General features: G+C 43.6%; 6 protein-coding genes across 6 annotated transcripts; 2 read left to right on the top strand and 4 right to left on the bottom strand.

The window, feature by feature from the left end:
• Window positions 1-635: 635 nt before the first annotated feature.
• On the bottom strand, window positions 636-3335 carry BDB00DRAFT_863484 (uncharacterized protein). The gene is made up of 7 exons (XM_053126126.1): window positions 3085-3335; window positions 2985-3006; window positions 2723-2896; window positions 2521-2613; window positions 1571-2435; window positions 1318-1450; window positions 636-1182 (listed from the first exon to the last, which is right to left on the bottom strand). The coding sequence occupies exons 1-7, from the start codon at window positions 3193-3195 to the stop codon at window positions 970-972; spliced, it is 1611 nt and encodes a 536-aa protein (XP_052972308.1). The 5' UTR covers window positions 3196-3335; the 3' UTR covers window positions 636-969.
• Window positions 3336-6762: 3427 nt separating this feature from the next.
• On the top strand, window positions 6763-8821 carry BDB00DRAFT_863499 (mitochondrial carrier domain-containing protein). The gene is made up of 9 exons (XM_053126127.1): window positions 6763-6927; window positions 7007-7129; window positions 7221-7374; window positions 7472-7607; window positions 7676-7753; window positions 7829-7921; window positions 8054-8159; window positions 8288-8404; window positions 8493-8821. Exons 1-9 carry the CDS (start codon window positions 6918-6920, stop codon window positions 8576-8578), a joined length of 903 nt encoding a protein of 300 aa, XP_052972309.1. The 5' UTR covers window positions 6763-6917; the 3' UTR covers window positions 8579-8821.
• A 562-nt stretch (window positions 8822-9383) lies between these two features.
• BDB00DRAFT_966707 (uncharacterized protein) lies at window positions 9384-11682 on the top strand (the record flags this gene model as incomplete). The annotated part of the gene is made up of 10 exons (XM_053129802.1): window positions 9384-9655; window positions 9739-9834; window positions 9933-10126; window positions 10261-10388; window positions 10464-10625; window positions 10712-10729; window positions 10817-10957; window positions 11048-11185; window positions 11254-11351; window positions 11419-11682. The coding sequence occupies exons 1-10, from the start codon at window positions 9647-9649 to the stop codon at window positions 11680-11682; spliced, it is 1248 nt and encodes a 415-aa protein (XP_052972310.1). The 5' UTR covers window positions 9384-9646.
• BDB00DRAFT_273203 (guanine nucleotide-binding protein subunit beta-2-like 1) lies at window positions 11502-13587 on the bottom strand. The gene is made up of 6 exons (XM_053116744.1): window positions 13552-13587; window positions 13298-13472; window positions 13122-13136; window positions 12886-12942; window positions 12768-12798; window positions 11502-12661 (listed from the first exon to the last, which is right to left on the bottom strand). Exons 2-6 carry the CDS (start codon window positions 13329-13331, stop codon window positions 11848-11850), a joined length of 951 nt encoding a protein of 316 aa, XP_052972311.1. The 5' UTR covers window positions 13332-13472; window positions 13552-13587; the 3' UTR covers window positions 11502-11847.
• Window positions 13588-15490: 1903 nt separating this feature from the next.
• Window positions 15491-15925, bottom strand: BDB00DRAFT_743827 (uncharacterized protein; the record flags this gene model as incomplete). The annotated part of the gene is made up of 1 exon (XM_053118503.1): window positions 15491-15925. A coding segment is annotated over one exon (435 nt), but the record flags the coding sequence as incomplete, so codon positions are not given.
• A 233-nt stretch (window positions 15926-16158) lies between these two features.
• Window positions 16159-17529, bottom strand: BDB00DRAFT_863514 (ribosomal protein S5 domain 2-type protein; the record flags this gene model as incomplete). The annotated part of the gene is made up of 5 exons (XM_053126128.1): window positions 16159-16680; window positions 16749-16891; window positions 16973-17040; window positions 17071-17078; window positions 17193-17529. Coding segments are annotated over 5 exons (882 nt in total), but the record flags the coding sequence as incomplete, so codon positions are not given.
• Window positions 17530-20378: the final 2849 nt, after the last annotated feature.

Consider the following 20378-nt stretch of genomic DNA (forward strand, 5'->3'; position numbering starts at 1 on the left):
CACACCTATACATGCACCAAATTGCGTTACATGAATTGATATTGCTCTTTCGTCGTTATTTGATTGTTATAAGCCAGCATATACTAGATGCATTCACTTATACACACGACGAACGAGTATCCAACAAGGTGGTGTATTTACAAAAGGTATTTTTTGAGCTTTTCGTTTACCTCGAGATCTAGGAATGTATTAGAAAGTATACTGGGGAGTGGAGAAGAGATAAGCTGGTGCATCCATGTCATCTGCTATCAAAGCCCATGATAAATTAGATTCGATAGCCAATGAATTGTGCGCTGGGCCAAAATTCATCTGAAAACAGATGTTCGTGTGAAAGATACCGGTGCTTATCAGTGCCATGGGGTCCAAAGAAGAGAAAGAGCGCACGGGACTCCACAATTGTTGTTCCCATGATAACATTTTCCTTACCCCAAAGTTCACATCCCCCTAATTCTTCTTTCTTTCTTTCTCGACAAAGATATTCGCAAAAACAACAGCACAGAATAACTTGTGCTTCCATTGGTAACGAATATAACTACTAGATACAATGAGAGAAGCAAGAAAAAAAAAAGAAGAACAAGCGTTTTTTAAAGAGGAAAGAAGACGAGGATGAAGGTTGGGGGGGGGTATTATTATTATGCTAGCTCAAAATAGGGAGAAACTAAAGAGGAAGAAAAAGAGAGCAGAATCAGTACCACACAAAAGGACCCAGTTCGATCATAAAGAGCGTAACTTACATTGCCTACAATAACACTTGGAAGATCGAAAATGTCACGTTTGATGGTGAAGCAAAATGTACAGGGCACAGCCTTCTGGCTAGGTGTTTTTAAGATACAAGAGTAGGTACACGATTTGTCGGTATTGTCGAATGCATGTGTCGCGAATTTTTCCCAATACTCCACTGCTGATCGATTGTCCATCAGCTAATTACACAACAGACAGTGGGCGATGATGGATCAGTCCATTTCCTTCTTATCCATCTTTCTTTCTCTTTTGTCCAGATACATGTATCCACTCGCGTCGTGTGTCAGTGATTACCTCATAGATATACGTCTTTTTGCTCAACAGGGTATCCCTTGGCCATTGTGTCAGGAGGAGAAACTCTTTCCCAACGAGACACACTTCGCCCGTCCTCCGCCATACCACAGTGGGTGTTCCTGAGAAACTGATGAGCTTCTCGTATTCCTATTTCAAGATGATTTTCATCAGTAATCTCGTATTTTTCTTTGCCACGCTCGCCCTCTTATATATGTCCTTGCCTCTGTCCTCTCCTCTTTTATAACCAGTTTAATCAGTAACCAAAACACTACACTGACTTACCAAAAGTGTTCGTTGGATACATTTCTCCATAAATACCAAATCCTCTTCATTCAAGTTCATAATGAGAGCAAGAAACGAAGGTCGAAACACCGCTAATGCCCTACTGATCCGCATCAAATCCTCTCGACTCATCCTAATAATAACAAAGAGAAGAGGACCCGAGTCAGTTATTAAAAAGGAGTTGGATCCGCCCGTGTGCACTCCAATACTCTTGAGAATATTTCTAATCCGCACAAATCACACATAAGCGTACCGTTCTTTGACGTATTCAATGAGGTAATGGAATCCTTCAGCATAGTTAAACGGTCGCCGTACACCAAGGTAGACGGTTTCCGGGGTATTTAGTTTTCGTCGAGGCACGATCCCATTACTGCCCGTTGACGATATGGATGCATTGTGTCGTTTGGGGGCGGATGGAGAGGACGATGGCGAGACGGCTGGTGGTGAAGAGGAGGCTGTAGATGCAACAGGCGTGGAGGTGATGGTAAGGTTATTAGGTGATTTTTGCTGTTTCATCGGTGCGAATCGTTGTGGAGAAGGTCGTTGTTCGCTGTCGCTACTGCTGCCACTGTTGCTAGTGTTGTTGTTTCTGACAACATGCTTTTTGCTATTCTTATTGCTGTTGTTGATGGTACTACTACTATTACTATTATTCTTGTTGTTATTACTGCCAGTCGTCGTTGTCGTTGTCGTCAAAGGACTAGCAGCTATGGCCGGACTTGTAGAAATTGGTGGTGGTGTCTGTTGCTGCTGTTCTTGCGATGGCAGTTGAGTGTTTGCTAATGGATTTGCCCCTGGAGCAAAAGCAACTGTCGCAGACATTGGAAATAACGACAAACCCTGTGGGGCAAGATAAGACGTCGTCGTTTGCTGCCCATTTGACAATGCAAACAAGTTGGCGGACGTTGCATAATCGTTACCATTGCTAGGTAACAATGCCGTTGTGCTGTTGGCTAGATTCATTGCAGCTGATGGTGGATTCGCGTCATTGAGTGAAGATGGATCGAGTGGATTTTGTAGCATGTTGCCAATGAATCCGTACTCGAGACCAGCTGATTCCGAACCGAATCCTAAATCGCCCAGTGAAAAATTCAAAAACTGGTTCGCGTCGACAAAGCCTATATATCAAGGATTTATCTATTAACGCTATTGAAAACTTGACAGAGGCTTGTTTTTGTTTGGCGGAGGGCGGAAGGGGTTTACCCATGGATTGTTGTTGTTGTTGTTGATCTTGCTGTTGTGGTTGCTGCTGTTGGTCGCCCATGGCATCGACACTAAAGGAGCTGGTGGTAAACACTTCAGAGTGGAGAGAAAGAGGAATAAAGTTTAATTAGGTTATTGCATTGGATATAAGGAAAGAAAGGGGTTGCGTACGAGGAGGGAAATTTTGAGACCACACACTTACAATTATCGGTAGTAGGTGCACTGGAGGATGTGGAGGAGGAAGTGTTGTTGTCGTTGTTGCTGCTGCTACTGTTGCTGTCAGCTGCATTCTCTTGGAGGTATTTTGCTCGTTTCCGAACGGCGTCTGTGCAAGTGGGCGCCAGGCCGCGTTTGACGCATCGTTGGCACGGTCGTGCTATAAAAGAGCACGCTTCATTAGTGACCTTTGCGCACACACACACCTTTGCGTTCTTTATTCTGCTCATTGGCGTCTTTGTCATTACAGTCATCGCATGTCAAATGGGCCTATTGTAGAGTTGGAAAGAGTGCTGGGTCAATACTTCTGTTAGAGCTGCTGCAAAACAAAGAGGGGCCGTGTGTTACTTTTTGGCAGTGAAAACAAGCTCGAGTTGCCTTTTTCCGTTTGCTGCTCTCAGACTCTGGTGTCTCGAAGCGGTCGTATTTTACGTAGTTATTGAATTGAATGTCTTGCATGGCTTATATATCAGCAGCAACATAAATGTTAATTTGACATACGATGGATGGAGAGTAGGGTGGAGAGAGAAAGAGCAGAGCAAGAAAGAAAGAGGGACGAAAGAGAGAGAAGAGAGAGAGAGAAGAAAGAAGGTTTAGAAGGAAAAGAAGGTCAGCAATGCGGGGAAGGGACTCCAAAAGAGTGTGAGAAAGTCGGCACATGACAACGCTCTTTTTGGACATCAGCAGCCGACACAAAAGGGGGCCTCCTTCTTGACTGCTACAACTCATCTCTGTTGTCTCTTGTCAAGGCTAACTCAATAGTGCACGAAATTCTATCAACTCATTTTGGACTTGAAGAAGCCCCTACCCAAATATACTGTTTTCCGTTTCAAGTCTCGTTAAAGAAATTGCACAATCCAATGAAATAGTCTAGTTCAGCTGACTCATAGCGATACAGCCGGTATGATGGATATTGTCGCCAATTAAAAAAATACTTGTCGGTAGTTGGGAAAAGCGTAATTTGTCGCATTGAACTAGTAGCTCTTCTTATTGTTTGATACGTTTTCTATTTTTAGTTTGAGTCATGGAGAGATCTGTTTATTACAAAGATTGGCGCGACAAAGTGTACGACGAGAAGGGTATGAAAGCTTATGATCCAATTCGAGGGTGCTCTAACTGAGATAACCAATCCTACCGATGCTAATTAACCCGGCAAAGAAAGTACAGTGTCAGGCAACGGGAGGAGAATGATTGAAAGTGCTCCGGAAAGAGGTCTGGTTAACCGGTAATCCCCAGCTTGCTGTGGGTGATATAGTGGGGAGGTTAGCTGAACAATTCGAAAACTCTCGTATCTACTCAATAATCATCTTATAAACAACTTGTCTTTGACTGTCAAAAAGCCCATTTTCCAAGAAATGATGGGACAAACTTGCAGAAGTAGATGGTTTCCAAAGACAAGGGCAATTTCTCACACGGCTATAGGTGCCGTACACCCTACAGTGCTATTCACAGAGTACTGAAGTATCCCCGCCAATATTCAAAGGCACAACCACCCTTCATTCCATCAACTTCATTAATGAACTATTTGGATATTATGGATTTCGATCCAAGTTCAAAGGTCAACTACCTAGTTTTGAATAATTGTACTATTCATAAGAGTCATCCAATGAGACCGAAAGTCGAAAGTAGAGGATACAAAATCAAGTTATTGCCCTCCATACTCGCCTGGGCTCAACCTACCCTATCAAACAGTTTTAGTCATTAGTTGAAGAAGCGCAGCCATTTTATGACCGCTGGCAGAATCGCTGACGCTTGCAATCAGGTGCACGCAAGTGACCGTGAAGGCTTTGCTATGTCATCAAAGAGTAAGTTTTCTTTAAAGCACACGTATATGTTTCCATGAAAATTGTTTTTGCGAATGAAAAAAGGATGTTTGGTAGAACAATAGTTTATAATGCATATCTACTCAGAGTAAAATTGCAGAGCTTTTCACGTAACCTTGCGTTATATACCTCTGCTGCACTTACCATTAGAGGAATGAGCAGCAGGGTTGCTTTCCTCATCATCAACCTTCTAATAAATCAGCGCCCTTTTTGCGCTTGCACAGACCACCCGTGTCGTATGCTGGGGCTATACGCTATTGTTTATCCAAGCAGAGCATAGAGCATAAAAAGTACTGTGGAAACGTGAAAAGTTGGAAAGCTAGTTTACATATCGATATATTTGATGGCTTTTGATATGGACACCCCCTTCTATTTTCAATCCTCATCAAGTCACACACATCCTATAAATATATACTTGTGGGGGTGTCCGCAAGGTTATGAGTATACCTAAGTGGTTTGTTCTTTTATTTCCTATACCATATAACAAAAGAGCCAAAAACAGATAGTTCTCTCAGCTGGCTTTGAATACCAAGTTCAGATTGTTCAGATTGTTCAGCAAACTTCCCATGGTGGCAGTCTTCGTATTAGGGGATGAAGGCTAGACAATTGAGGCTCGCACTGACGCCGGCAGCAGAATCACTGTCATGGATTGGTACAAGTTCCGGCTCATGGTACGCGGCAATGACAGTGATTAAACAGACATGATCTTCATCGTTTCGGCAACCTGTATCAGCAATTCATCACTGATGTTTATGCAAAGATAGAGAGTCCAATCGTTTGAGCTTCATCCAACACAACCAAGATCGTTTGCGTTCGGACCTGCACCGCACTGTGATACACACTGTGCATCTTGGAGTGCTGGCGTTTGTTTTCGTTTTCCTGCACCAAGAATTTCCTGTGCACCAGCGTTCGGCCATCCATTTAGAAGATGAGCAAACTGTTCATTTCGATGAGGATGATGCTCCTGGGAACGTGATCGAAGACCGTGCCCATGAAGCAGCTTTGATAGCATGGTTCCAGTACAACCAAGAGAACCCAGACGACACCATTGCCGCTAACCTTCTTAACGTCAATTTCCCGGAGCAGTTTGTATTTGTTCATCGCACATGTCGCTGGAAAATACGTGAACGAGGTTTTGTTGGTACAATCGGTCGTGTCTATGTTGAGAAAATCGATCTTCGACTTTTACTCTACCATGTTCCTGGTGCGACTTCTTTTGCTTCTTTGGGGACAATTGATGACCATCTCCATCCTTCGTACCAAGCCGCTGCCAGAGCACTTGGCCTGTTCACAGGACAAGACGAATGGCATAGATGCATCGCGCCAGCCGAGACATATCAGCATCAGCGTGCACTACGCCGTGTATTTGCAGACATTGTTACATATTGTCGTCCAGAAGATCCACATGCTTTGTGACTGGAGCGTCGCGACAGCATGGTAGAAGATCTACTTTCTCCGCCTCATTGGATGACTCTTATGAATAGTGCAATTATCCAAAACTAGGTAGTTGACCTTTGAACTTGGATCGAAATCCATAACATATCCAAATAGTTTATTAATGAATTTGATGAAATAAAGGTGGGTGTGCCTTTGAATATTGGCGGGGCTACTTCGGTACTCTGTGAATAGCACTGTAGGGTGTATGGCACATATAGCCGTGTGAAAAATTGCCCTTGTTTTTGGAAACCATATACTTTCTGCAAGTTTGTCTCATCATATCTTGGAAAATGGGCTATTTGACAGTCAAAGACAAGTTGTCTTTAAGGTAATTATTGAGTAGATACTGAAGTTTTCGAATTGTTCAGCTAACCTTCCCCCTATATCACATACAGCAAGCTGGAGATTACCGGGTAGCTAGACCTCTTTCTTGAGCACTTTCAATCATTCTCCTCTCGTTTCCTGTTACTGTACTTTCTTTGCCGGCTAAAATAACATCGGTAGGATTGGTTATCTCAGTTAGAGCACCCTCCAATTGGAATCATAAGCTTTCATACCCTTCTCGTCGTACACTTTGTCGCGCCAATCTTTGTGATAAGAAGATCTTTCTCTGATTTATAATTTAAACAAGAAGATGTAATAAATAAAAGGAAGAGCTCAGGAAGAGGAAAACACTACGACAATTTAAGCCTAATCTAATGCGACAATACGCTTTTCCCAACTGCCGGCATACATATTTTTCAATTGGCGACAATATCCATTGTACCGGCTGTCCAAAAGATTCAGGCACACCAAAGGTGACTGTTGTGGTGAGCAGCGAGCATTCAGCGTGATACCAGGCGAGTCTGATTACAACCACTATAACTACTGCTACCTAATAACACTGCCATTGCCACACGCGCCCCTCGAGAAAATAGTCGAATGGCAAAAGGTAATCACAAGTGAACACTTTACCATTTTGTACGACGACAGCATTCATAAATTGCTAAAGCTTCTTTTTCCTCACTTAGAAAAAGTTGCACATTCAACCGCGAACGCCAATCTCGACGATCAGTCCATATATAACCGCTTCCGTGGCTTCGCTGCAGGCGTTGCATCAGGCGTGACCAAACTGGCAGTTGGACACCCGTTTGGTAATAATATGACAAATAGAAGCGCATGAAAATCAGAACCACCCCCCTTTTCCCTTACTTTTTCCATTATTGCTTGCACACTATGTATCAGATACGGTAAAAGTACGTCTTCAAACGTCGAGCAATGATCGCTTCAAGGGTCCTTTGGATTGCTTGATGAAAACTGTTCGTCAAGAGGGCGTCCGTGCTTTATACAAAGGTGCAACGCCCCCCTTAATTGGCTGGATGTTTATGGACAGCATCATGTAAGTGAGAGAGAGAGAGAGAGAACATTTCATCTCTCTCCCGCCCCTTTTCCCGTCGTTTTTCACATTATCTGTAAATCTTATATGGATAAATCAGGCTGGGAACTCTGCATAATGCACGGATGGTACAACAGAAATGGAATGGCGATAAACCTTTGACTGTATTCCAGCATGGTTTAGCAGGATTGGCAGGTGGTCTGACGGTCTCCTTTGTAGCCACTCCAGTCGAGCAGGTTAGCCAAGATGTCTCTCTTTTTCTGGAAAAGCAATGAATGTGTCTTTTGAAACTTTAGCTTAATAGATTAAATCCCGTCTGCAAGTTCAATACGATGCGGTGACCAAGGTCTATACGGGTCCCATCCATTGTGCAACGCAACTTGTAAATACTTTATTCAATGTGTTTGCATATGCCATTTTCTTCGTGTCTGAAATGTTTAATTCTCGGTATATTTAGGTACGCAACAATGGTGTTACCGCGTTATGGAATGGATTGCTGCCTACGATGCTGTTTAGAAGCTGGTTCTTTGTGTTTTGGGCATCGTATGATGTAAGTTTCTAGTAAATCACATTCATACGTAGTCGGCCCCATCCTTTATTCCTTTCTTAGCCCCAGTGTTTGTGTTTACATTCTCTGTGTGTGAAAAATAATTGACCGTTTTGTTGTTGTTTTCTTTGTAAGGTTTTCACACGGCAGTTAAAGAAATTCAATCTTTCGGACGGCACTACGACATTTGTAGCAGGTGGCTTGAGCGCTACTACATTTTGGATTGGAGCGTTCCCGGCAGGTATGTCATATAATCACTGTCGTCATTGATCATACTAGATACTTTGAAGGCAAAAGGCAAAGGATCAAATGGAGTCAAACGCTGATCTCGCACATGGACCTGGTACAATTTTCTCTGTCTCTCTATAGATTCTGTCAAGAATAGATACATGACACAACCTGACGTCACGCCTAAGCAGTACCCCACACCAACAGCTGTGGCGAAGCACATTTATAACACGGGTGGATTGAAAGGCTTTTACAGAGGTAATGCAAACAATCCAGCGGTATAAAAAAAATGATCCGTTACTAAGCCATTCTTCTCTTGTCTTCTTTGTTTCTCCGGGTTATCTAGGCTTCGTTCCATCGTTCCTGCGTGCATTCCCTACCAATGCTTCGGCTGTCTTTATGTTCGAAACCGTCATGAAGCTCCTGGCGTAAACACCAAATTGACCTCTTAACGGCCACCATCCCACTTTTTTTCTTGTTGTACATACAATATGCTTTCCCTTTTCGACTTTTGATATATTAGATGAAAAACACCCAATTGTCCTTAACACACATAGATAACACTGGTTTCTTTTTCTTAATTGTACTTTTCATCGAGTGTTTGTAACCTATTTGCTTTATCAAAAATTATTACCATATCTTTTTTTTGGCATTATTATCTATTGTATAATTCATGACTTGATCCTATTTGTTTGATACCATGTTTGACTGTACGAACCGGCTATGAATTAGTTACTCTCTGTATCTAGCTATTTCCATCAAACGGGATAGCACTGTCCTTTGAAATTTGATATTGTTAAAACATATGACTTTAGTTTCGCGCAGAGCTTATATCATTTTTGCCAAGAAGAGTCTACACAATCTACTCACAAACAACCTTATCATATACATAAGTGTCCAACTGCCTGTGCTGCGATTATAGTAGCCTTATCTAATATAAAGCTGCTGTCATTGATATCTATAGTGCGTCCACGATTGATATAACCAAACTTTGATAAGCTTTTCGATCTAGAGTCAATCAGTGCAACATTGGGAAATTCAGACCAATAAGACGTAACGAATAGCAACAAAAAAAAAGTTAATCCTCATAAACAAGAGGCTATATACATAGTGCGTGTATGTCAAAATACGTTGTTGAAAACGATGAACACAGATGTTTAGTATATATGTTGTGTATACATTATGTCATAATCTGAGAGTCAGGGTGCGTCAAAAAAGCAACCCCTGTGGATCCCTACTACTACTACTACTACTGACGGAGATTTCCCCCCTCGGCACTCAATGCAAAAACCCACGGCAAGAAGCTGGCGGTGATCTCTTTTTTACTCAAGTTATTTCAGTCGCCAATTACTTATCTCCACCGAGTAAAAAGCGCTCTTTTTTTTTCTCACTTGTTGAGATTTACGCATAAATAATAATATTTCCCGTGAGAAACGAATGATAGCTTTTTCTCTCTTCCTTTTCCTTTAGTAACTCCTTCAATTACGAACAAAATATATCATGGCGGTGGTAAAACAAAAAGCAAATTATTCATGATAGCTGCAGCATAGCAATAGAATACTAATTAAGTTTATGTGCATGAATAACATTAGGGTCTTGAGCTCAAGTGCGAACCAGAAGAAGCAAAGAAAGTCATCTATGAGACCATCGACAAGGTCTCGCCTGAGTTACGCGAGATCAGTTTGGATGTAAAGCTTGTTCTATGTTTTGTTTGTTGTCTTTTGTTTGTGATGACGATTCATATTGACATATGTCGAAACCTAACAACATTGTCCCGAATTTGTAGCTTCACAACAACCCAGAAACGTCCATGAACGAGCATCATGCTTCGCAAGTGTTGGCTGACTACGTTGAGAAAAAGGGGTTTAAGGTTACGCGTAAGGTGTTTGGAATGGAAACTTCGTTTAGGGCCGAGTTTGGCGATGAAACCAACGGTGGCCGACGCATCGGCTTTTGTTCAGAATATGACGCGCTTCCTGGGTAAATGATTGATAAAGTGCTGTCTATCAATTTTGATAAAACAGGAATTAGATAAGATTATCTATGCTCCTCTTTGTGTTTCTTTTTGTTTTCTAATTTGATTATATACTTAAAAACTTTGACAATGCGGGTAGACTTGGACATGCCTGTGGCCATAACCTGATTGCTATTAGCGGTGTCGCCAGTGCTTTGGCCGTCAAGGCTTTGTTGGAAAGTGGAAAGGCGTCCGGCAAGGTTATACTTTACGGCACCCCGTCTGAAGGTACGCAATTTGTTTCTTTGTTGTATAACGCAGTAAGGGAAGGGGAAAATTTACAAAAGTTGGAACCTGGAATAGAACTCTTGAGCGGCAAGATTGTCATGATGAACCATGGTGCTTTCAAGGATATTGACGTATGCTTGATGTTGCACCCCGCCAATGCCCATGCCAACTATGTTTCGTTCTCTGCTCTTCAGGACGTTAAAGTCGAATATCGTGGCAAGCCTGCCCACGCTGGTGGTAATGTATTTTTTTCTTTTGTTCTTTGCGTTGCACAAATCACAACTTTATTACTGATAATATATCTTTTTTTTTCCCTACTTTAGGTGCTCCATGGAATGGTAGTACCAACTTATTTCTTTATACAGACCCTCCCCACACCATACAACATGTTGAAAAGAGCTCGACTTACTGATCGCTTCTTAATTTAGGTGTTAACGCTTTGGATGCCATCTGTCAGGCTTGGGTAAGCATTGGTTTACTTCGACAGCAGCTTCAGAGTCATGATCGCGTACACGGTATCATCACCGATGGTGGCAAAGCACCCAATATCATTCCGGATTACACTGCAGGTAAATGTTGGACAAATATTAGGCCTTGGGCATATATTACTCTGGATACAGTTTGTCTAACACAACTTTTAAAAAAAACCCCACCTTTAGGTCACTTTTACGTTCGATCTAACAGCGCTGTGCGCGTTGAAGAAATTAAAGAAAAGGTTGACAACTGCTTCCGCGCTGCAGCTTTGGCCACTGGCACCCAAGTCACTATGAAATGGCGCGATATTGGCACTTGCAAGAGTAAGCACACATTACTACAACAACTTGGGTGAGAGAGAAAGAATTTTGCCTAACAAGATATCAACTAGACATTGTCCAAAACCCCGTGCTTGCTGAGACTTATGCAAAGTATTTGAAAGAGTTTGGCCACGAAGTTCCCTCACGCCAAATCCAAGAAGCAACCCTGGTGGTGCTTCAACAGGTAGAGAGACCTATCCTTTGCGCCCAAAGTACAAAGGCAATCTAACGTGAAGTTTTGTTTCCTCTTAGATTTTGGCAACGTGAGCTATACTATGCCTGGATTACACCCATTGTACAGCATTGGCGTATCCGATTTCCCTCATACCGCTGGATTTGCCAATGCAACGTGCACCGAAGAGGCGCACAAGGCTACCATCGAGGCAGCCAAAAGCCTGTCCATGGTTGCCGCACATACTCTACTTGATAAGTCCTTTTACGAATCTTCGAAACAAGAGTTTGAAGACAACGTACCCGTCAATATGCGCAAAAACTACTAAGTACACATCAGCGCTTTTTAACGTAGCCCTCTTCCCATTCCGCCTTTTCAATTCAATTACCCAATTATAAAAGATACAATAAAGAAAGGCAAAATTTTGTGTTTTGATCAGTTTTAATTATGAGAAAAAAAATAATCACAGCTCTTTTTTTATACAACCCCAATCTTACAGGGTGCGGGACACCTGCCAGACGCGGATGAGGTTATCAGTGTAACCAGAGAAGAGAGTGCTGCCATCAGCGGACCAGGCAATGGAGACACACTCGGGGTCACGGGCCTTTCTCTTGCCAACCTGGTTGAATTCAGGGCGGAGCTCATCAACCAACGACTTGTTCTCCAGATCCCAGACCTTGATCGAGGAAGCGGTAGCAGCGCACAACCAGTAGCGGTTAGGCGAGAAGGTAAGAGCGTTGACGACATCACCGGCCTCCAAAGAGTAGAGGTGCTTGGAGTCGTTCAAGTCCCAGAGCATGACAACGCCGTCCTTGCCAGCAGAAGCGCAGAGCGAACCATCGGGGGAAACGGTGACGGTGTTGACGTAGCCGTTGTGGCCGATGAAGTTGGTGCGAAGCTTGAGCTTGGTGAGATCCCAGATCTTGACGATCTTGTCCCAACCACCCGAGACGATGACGGGGTTGGCAGGGTTGGGCGAGAAGCGGACGCAGGAGACCCAGTCGCTGTGGCCATCCTCGGTCAATTGGAACTTGCACTCACCAAGGGTGTTCCACAACTTGATGGACTTGTCACGCGAGCCAGAGACGATCTGACGGTTGTCGGCAGAGAAGCTGACGGACAAGACATCGCTGGTGTGGCCAACGAAGCGGCGGGTGGTGGTGCCGGTGTTAAGATCCCACAAACGGAGGGTCTTGTCCCACGAGGCAGAGAGGGCGAACTGGCCGTCGGAGGAGATGGCAAGGTCCTGGACGAAGTGGTTGTGGCCCAACAAGGACTTGCGGGGAACACCATAGTTCACCTCGTCACTGTAATAGTAAACAATAGATCATAACCACCCACCATTTAATATTCCCCATCCTTTTTATTTTTCTCTCCCACTATTGACGTTCTAATATCTTTTCAGGTGCTTACCGAGTGAGGTGCCAGACAATGACGGACTTGTCTATTAAATAAAAAAAAAGTACAATTAGAATCAAATAAACTGTTTTCGTTTGTCATTCTAGAGTGTACAAAGCGACACTATACGTACCACGCGAAGCAGACAAGACCATATCAGGGGCTTCAGAGGTGGTGGCAATGGCGGTGACTATAGGAATAGAAAATTGGCATGGTTACTTCTTGATTTGCTCATTCCCCTCCCAAGGTTTTCGACGTTATAGGGTGCTTCAATAATCGTATGCGATTCGCTTTGCTTCAATAGCATCACGAAGTTCACGTAGTTTATGGTGTGTGTGTGTGTGTTTGTCTTGAAAAATGGATGCTTACCCCAGTTGCCATGGCCTACCAAGAGAAAATGTCAAAAAATTTAGTGAGTTTTTTTTGTTACTATCACCATCCATCCGTTTTTTCTAAATATCCCCTTGTATTTTTTTGATGCTCATATCTTTCATTCATCCATCCATCTATCCATGCATCCATCCATGTGTTCATGGATACTGTACCTTCAAGCGTGCCGCGAAGAGTCAAGGTGTCCATATTTTTTAGTCTGGATTAAAGAGGGAGAAACTCGATTGTAGCCCTTGTGCCCACCGTTTAAGAAAATTGGGGCCCTACGCGGCGATTGAAGATCCCGTGGCTGGCTCGGAGTTACTTTTTTTCTGTCTGGTCTACCATCGCCTTTGATATCAATTAGTTACAATTTTCACTGTAGCAAAATAGAACGTTATCAATATAATTGATAGCTCTATGTAGCTACCTATCTCTGAAGCGTGTGGAATAAATGACGTTTAAAGAAGATGCGAGGCAATTTTCTTACACTGCGTCGAGTAATAATTACTATTAATAAATAAGTTGGTTTGAACGTATCATTTAAGCATATATTAGCGAGCGAGTCCTCGGTGCATCATGAATGATGATATGTTTGATTACAAATTAGCTATATTAAGATAGCTATATTGTATGTGAGCACCTTGACATGATATAGGCAATGTTCTCCAAAGCAAAAAGGCTCGATCGACTCAAGAACGCATTAGCTGCCTGTTCAACTGGTTCAAGTAGTTACTCCGGATAACCATGAGCTATCTACATATCGTAACCATAAATCATTGCGTGGCTGTAACCGACCTAGTTACCTTGTTCAGTGAAAAAAACGAATATGATGATAGAGTTAATTTGCCAACTGGGATATTCACGGTACATTACTCGTGCTTTGCACTGCAGGTTAGCATCAAAGCCGATCGTCGTGTTTCGTTCAGTCTGGTTTTGATTCAAATCGCAAATGGAGAGACCTTTCATATAGACACCCCCCCCCTTTCTCACCTAGCGTTATCAATTGTGGTTCACCCAGCCAACAATCTGTTTTTTTTCTTCCAGTCCTCTTCAGCCTTTGGATGCCAAAAGTCACGTATAAATAGCCAGGCCACATTGCGCCCATGTATTCTGCCTTTTTGTCGTCTGGATTTCTTGATAAACACATTGACTTTCAGTATAAAACCTACAGGAAACATTTCATGCTCAATGATGCCTTCGGGCCCGCGCTACTCATAATGTTTTCATATCCGTATTAACACGGTTGCCATCCACTGGCCTGGGAAAATATCCCAAAACGAAAAAGAGAGCTTATAGTGTGCTAGAACTTCTAAACTTCATAGGCATACAAAGTTGTAACTGGTATATATAAGTGCGGTTTGCCCATCAGATCTGTGTAGCTCTGAATAACCGCATTGGGCTTGATGAACTCGAGAAGAACAAAGTAAAAGGTCAAGCACACCACTGGTCACTTTATAAGTGATTTTTTCTTCTCTATGTCACCGATCAGGAACACATCCCATGCCATGGATAGTCAAACAACAGAGAGTTGGTGCCGTCGTTACATTTTTCAGTGAATAATGATTGATGGCCATAAGATCTGTATATATGAAATGCGTTAAAAAGAGCAAGCAACAACATTATACGCTAGTAAGGCAAATAAGAGATCTCCAGGCGTTATTTATAACATACGGAGTGTTTGCACCAGGTGCCCAAAAAAAACAGATTGTTAACCAACGACAGCAAGCAGCAAAAAGAATCGACCCCAGTAAAATTACAGGCGTTTCTACTATCACTTTTTTGGCGTTCTATACGGAGTATGAAATCGCCTTCTGAAATCACTTGGGCCGTCTGTCTGGTTCAAACTTTATAAATCTTTATTAAACGGCCATATAAGCGCTTCGCCAATCGCATACTCGCTAAAGCCCGGTCGCCATGACTGGTGAACAAAAAAACCCCGTGAGCCAGAGGGGGAAAATGTAGAGCAAAATGATTAAGGACTTGAGAGAAAACAAAAAGGGGAGTATCTAGGGTTACAAGAGTGCACAAAGGTTAAGGGAGATACAAAGTGGGGCGGAAGCTTGCGGCTACAAAGCGGCAAGGGACAGGGAATCTTTTTCTTGTTTTTTTTTTTTTGTGTTTTAAAGAACTAGTACAAGGAATTAGGGTGTGAGGGAGGGCGAAGGGGAAAGAGATAGGCGTGAATCAGCATTGGGTTGATCAAGCCACAGCAAAAAGTCGTTGCACGGGGTGGTGGCAATGCCGGTGTCTTCAGTGAATAGGTCGTCTTCGTGGCATAAACGATCAATGTCTCGGAGTAAGCTGGTGAGTCGGGGCCAACAAGAGCGCCAATAACGTTTGGTGGTGGTGCTGCGAGGGCGAGTTCTTGGTAACGAGTTGAGAATGAAGGAGATAGGATCCAGGATTACAAGAGGAGCTTGTAGACAGATGATGACATGGTCCCGAGATAGGTGATGGCGATCTGAACAATTGCGGCAGATAGCCTCCGGACGACCATTCGGCATCCAGCCAAGACGCCAACGTATGAGACGACTTCGATGGTGGTATTGCATCGGGAGCCAAACGATTGGATCGACACCCAGTGTAGGACGACAAGCAGAGAGCAATTTAGCGCGTGGGCCAAGAAGAGTAGATTCAAAATCGGTAGTATACAGGTTGCGAATAGCATGTGATAAGGCTTTCTTGTCAAATGGCGCCTCTGTAGAAGGGAGACGTTGCCACAATGTGGTACGTTGCAGGTGACGGTATCGGCTCGTAGAGACGACAGAAAGTCGCGGGACGAGCTTGGATAATAGAGTGTCTGTCTGTCTGTCTGTCACGCTTTTCGTTGCCATGACAACACTATGGTGTATGGTTGTATTTTACTACCAGAGATAAAGTCCTCATAGCTTTATAAATTGTTGTACTTGTGATGGATTCTAGTTAAAGAAGAGTGGACTTCAAGATCAAAATAAAATTTATTAACAGCGATTCTGGTACTCATTATTGTAATGGGGATGTAGCGAAAAAAGCGAAAGGAACGATGCAAAAAGTGCTGCAGGAGAGAGAACTACATATGCTACCGTCGCACTGATATCAGGAGCGCAGCGTGGGGGCTCATTCAGCCGAGCGAAGCGAGGCACGTGACATTGATGATAAAGACAGTGATACTGAGTTCAATTACACACAACGGAGTATCAAGTATAGAACGCCTTGCCAAGGGTCGCCGCAGGCGACTTTTTTTTTTATTTTCATGCCTGTTCAATAAGTGTAGCCATCTCCTTTGTCCGTTCCACTCCGCGTTCAAAGCAAGTGCGCAGTGCACTCGACTCGATCGAATTGCCTCCATTCTTGCTGACGTGGCACACCTGACCACTACTGTCCATCACAACTGTCACCGTTTCCTTGGTGAGTGCCTCCTCTGCCTCGTTGGGATCCGATAACACTGCCATGGGTTCCTGGAACACGCAAAAGGTCGATGCAATGGGAACACGCGTCATCTGGAATACCGGCGACTTGTTGGATGCATCGGCCTCAACCACCATGGATTCCGATACTTGCGCTTTTGGCAGCGTTACTAGAGATGCATTTGGAGGGATGGTTTTAATAATAACCGGACTCTGACATGTGTACATTAAGACTTACGTTTTGAAAGTGCAGCAGTGAGAGCCAGCAGACTTGCGTCGAGGATGTTGCCATCATAATTTAGACACACGATATCGGCGTACAAGACCCATACGGCCTTGCCTTCCTCAATGCATAATGACTCGAGTGGGAACAAGTCAGAGCTTGGAAATAACATGGTTCAATGTGTGAGGTTTTCTTTCATGCGATGCTTCACTTGTTGGCTTGCAAAAAAAAAAACATACTTTGTGAACAATTGATGGATAAATTTGGATGTAACTTGGGCTTTTTCAGGAGGTGGTCCTCCACGGAACTTGGGTGAGCACATTGGTGATATTTAGACATTGGGCACTACACAAATGGAATTGGTTTTAGTGTTGGGGCAATTACAAAGACGCGTCTCATGTGCACGCGTTTGTAGCAGCCTACACAGAGAAAGAGAGAGAGAGTGAGAGAGTGAAATACCAAGATAGCCTTGATTGGGACGTTCCACGTGAGGTTCACAGACCTCTGCTTTGATACCAAAGACAACGGTAGTGCCGCCGAGGCGGACCATGGCGCTGGCAGTGGCGGTGGAAATGGATCCGGTTGTGATTAATGTTTTGCGGAATGAGTCGAGTAGTCGGCCATCGGGACGGACACTGTGTTCTAAGAATCGGCGAAGATACTTGTGGGGCTGGATTCGGTGAAAGACTTCAAAGCTTTTTGAGGTAGATTCGAGAGGAGGAGGAGCAGTGGACATTATGTGAGGGTGTAAAGAAAAACGTGCTGCGTATGAGAGCGGAGTAACTTTCTTGCTGAGGACTGTAGACCAAATTTTCGTTTCCCTTTCTGTCATAATATCAAACGCTGGCACATGTATGTCGTTATTCACTCATCATTTACCCTTGTGGTTCCGTTTCTCGCTGAACTTCTTCCAATCAAAAATACAGTAAACTGATACGTAACCATATCTACACTAGCTAGTCCCATCAACATATTTTCACTTTATGCGTACTTATCGTTGTTTCAACCAATTCAATTTACAGCTCCAATAGTGCCCCGTTCGTGTAATTATTCTCAATAAAATATCTATTAAGATCGACTTCCTACTGGTTTTATCTTCCATCTGTTTTCTTCCTCTTTCTCACTCTGCAATGTTTCCGAAAAAAACGCTTTAGCAGACATAAGAACACTAATTACCCAGTGGTAAAGGATTATTTGCCATTATCGACTTGTTAGAAACCCATCTTTAACTTTCTTTACATCAACATCCACCTGCCTCGCTTCGCTCGGCTGAATGAGCCCCTTCGCTGCGCTCCGGGTCATTCAACGGATTGGATGTTTCCTGGGGGTTCCCCCCAGACCCCCAAGGTGGGGGGTTCCCCCCCACACCCCCTTCTAAACCCTAACCAAAGCTCGCTTCGCGAGCCTACTTACTGCTTCGCCTACCTCTAACCCGAAACTCGTTCGCTGCGCTCACTGGTAACACTAAACCCTATTATACAATCTATCATTTTAAAGAGTATTTTTTGAGAAAAACGGGACATCTGCAGTCCAGGAACTATCTACCCAACGGTCAACATTTTTTCCTATTCTTCATGTACCTTTAAACGTCCACCATCGCTTCTTATTCGTAACATTTTAACTTCGTGCTGGAACAGAATGTGACATATTACATGATATGGCGTGCACAGGTCAATGTTATGCCATATTGTGGGAATCCGATCCAGCATGGGGCGTCGCCAATATAGAGAAATAGGCATGCATTGTTGATGTGTCTGGAGGTGAAGATGAGAGATGGTGTGTTTCGGTAAAGGCATTGTGGTGCGTGAGCGAGTTACTCGTTAGTGACTTACAAAGACTAAAAAAGAAGATCTGCGCCACGTGAATACTTATCTCTTATGGCATCATGGCAGAGTAAAAGACGTGAAAAGAAATTTTGTGTTGTATGTTATGTAAAAAGGAAATCTATGGCAAAGAGATAGAGAAAAAGGAAAAAATATTGGAAAGGAAAAACGAATCTAAGCAGGAGTAGTAGTGGATGTAGTAGTAGTAGTAGTAGTAGTAGTAGTAGTAGTTGGTGATGTGATGGTTGTGGCAGCAGCTGTGGCTGATTGGATGGGTTCTGTTGTTGTTGTTTGTGGACTTGGTGGATGTAGTAGTACTTCAGTGTAAACGATATTTTCTGTAGATGGATTAGTGCTGTTTGCTGATGCTGACATATCGACTGCAATGCGTAGAGTATTTGGGTTGGTTGCGCGCGAAAGAGCAACATACAACTGACTATGAGCAAAGACACTTTCTTGAAGAAAGACACCCACATGAGTGAGTGTTTGTCCCTGCGCCTTGTGGATAGTCATGGCAAAAGCTGGACGAACGGGAAATTGTCTTCGACAGAGTATGAATGGGTAGTCACCCTCAGTTGTGCACATATTAATCCGCGGGAGATAATGCTCCTCCCCTTCATGGCCTTCGTCGATCCTTTTTACTGCAATACACCAATCCAAAAGTCGCATTACGAACAGCTTGGTACCGTTGCATAATCCTGCATCTGGATTGAGATTGCGTAACAACACCACTGGCATGCCAACCTTGAGTTGTAGCAGGTGAGGAGGAACTCCACTGGCTGCCAAACTTTGTAAAAATTTGATAGGATAATTCGCTGCTGCTGCTTCTAGATCATCAGCGTCAATGATTCGATCATTGGAGCTGTATTCGCGGGCGTCACTAGGAAAAACAGAGAAGGCAGCGTCATTGATGGCATCGACATTTACGTTTTTGCAGCCAAAATGGCTCGGCTGGCGAATTCGTGCGGTTGTAGATCGGGATTTCGGATAGTAGGGTAAATAGTATCAATCAATGCCATGGTATTGCTTGTGTCAATGCACCATTCCCTCGGAATTTCAAAATTGCTGGCATAAGGCGATCGTCCATCGCCAATTGCCAGAAGGGTATCGGCAAACGTTGCAGCACCTAAATCTTAATTTCGCACGCGCATGTTTTCTGTCAAATGCAACACTTCGACATCAGACCAAAAAGAAGCTGAGCTCACGCATTCTGCAACAATTTCTGATCGGGTTCCTTTTTTCACGACAGGAAGCACTTGACGAAAGTCACCACCAAGAACGACAACTATTCCACCGAAAGGGACATGCTGTAAACGTGGATCGACGGCACCCATGATATCTTTGAGGGATCTATCGACTGCCTCGAAATTACGTTTGCTGCACATAACAGCCTCATCCCAAATAATGAGAGAAGCTCTCTCGATGAGATGGGCGTGCGGTCCACCAAGACGCAAATTGCAGCTGGTTGTTTCATCAGCATTCAAAGGAATTTTGAAGCGACTGTGAGCAGTTCGGCCTCCCGGAAGCAAAATTGCAGCAATGCCAGATGAGGCGACTGGTAATGCAATCTGGTCTTGAGAGCGCACGTGACTCAAAAGGGTCTTGAAAAGCTGCGACTTGCCAGTACCTCCAGGGCCGTTTACAAAGAAAACTCGTGATCGGTAGTCGTTGTTAGGCGTGTCTATGGCAGCAGAGATGGTATCGAAGGCGTGGCGTTGACCTTCGTTCAAAGTAGGACCAAAGATTGTAGCAATCGACGCTGCTCTTCTGTGCTGTACTCACGGCGTTCGACTATTTCCAGCGCTTCTAAGGGTGGCAGACA

The sequence above is a fragment of the Zychaea mexicana genome (assembly GCF_025766255.1).
Source record: "Zychaea mexicana strain RSA 1403 chromosome Unknown BDB00scaffold_231, whole genome shotgun sequence".
Classification (NCBI taxonomy): Eukaryota; Fungi; Mucoromycota; class Mucoromycetes; order Mucorales; family Lichtheimiaceae; genus Zychaea; species Zychaea mexicana.

Bases quoted from the DNA above. Each gene is read 5' to 3' on its own strand.
- BDB00DRAFT_863499 (XM_053126127.1), top strand. The intron at 8,160-8,287 runs GTATGTCATATA...GTCTCTCTATAG, and splicing joins GATTGGAGCGTTCCCGGCAG to ATTCTGTCAAGAATAGATAC. The intron at 8,405-8,492 runs GTAATGCAAACA...CGGGTTATCTAG, and splicing joins ATTGAAAGGCTTTTACAGAG to GCTTCGTTCCATCGTTCCTG.
- BDB00DRAFT_863484 (XM_053126126.1), bottom strand. From the start codon at position 3,195: ATGCAAGACATTCAATTCAATAACTACGTAAAATACGACCGCTTCGAG. The intron at 2,436-2,520 runs GTAAACCCCTTC...CTTGATATATAG, and splicing joins ACAACAACAACAATCCATGG to GCTTTGTCGACGCGAACCAG. The intron at 1,183-1,317 runs GTAAGTCAGTGT...ATCTTGAAATAG, and splicing joins GTATCCAACGAACACTTTTG to GAATACGAGAAGCTCATCAG.
- BDB00DRAFT_273203 (XM_053116744.1), bottom strand. From the start codon at position 13,331: ATGGACACCTTGACTCTTCGCGGCACGCTTGAAG. The intron at 12,799-12,885 runs GTACGTATAGTG...TTTATTTAATAG, and splicing joins GGTCTTGTCTGCTTCGCGTG to ACAAGTCCGTCATTGTCTGG. The intron at 12,662-12,767 runs GTAAGCACCTGA...TTACTATTACAG, and splicing joins ATTGTCTGGCACCTCACTCG to TGACGAGGTGAACTATGGTG.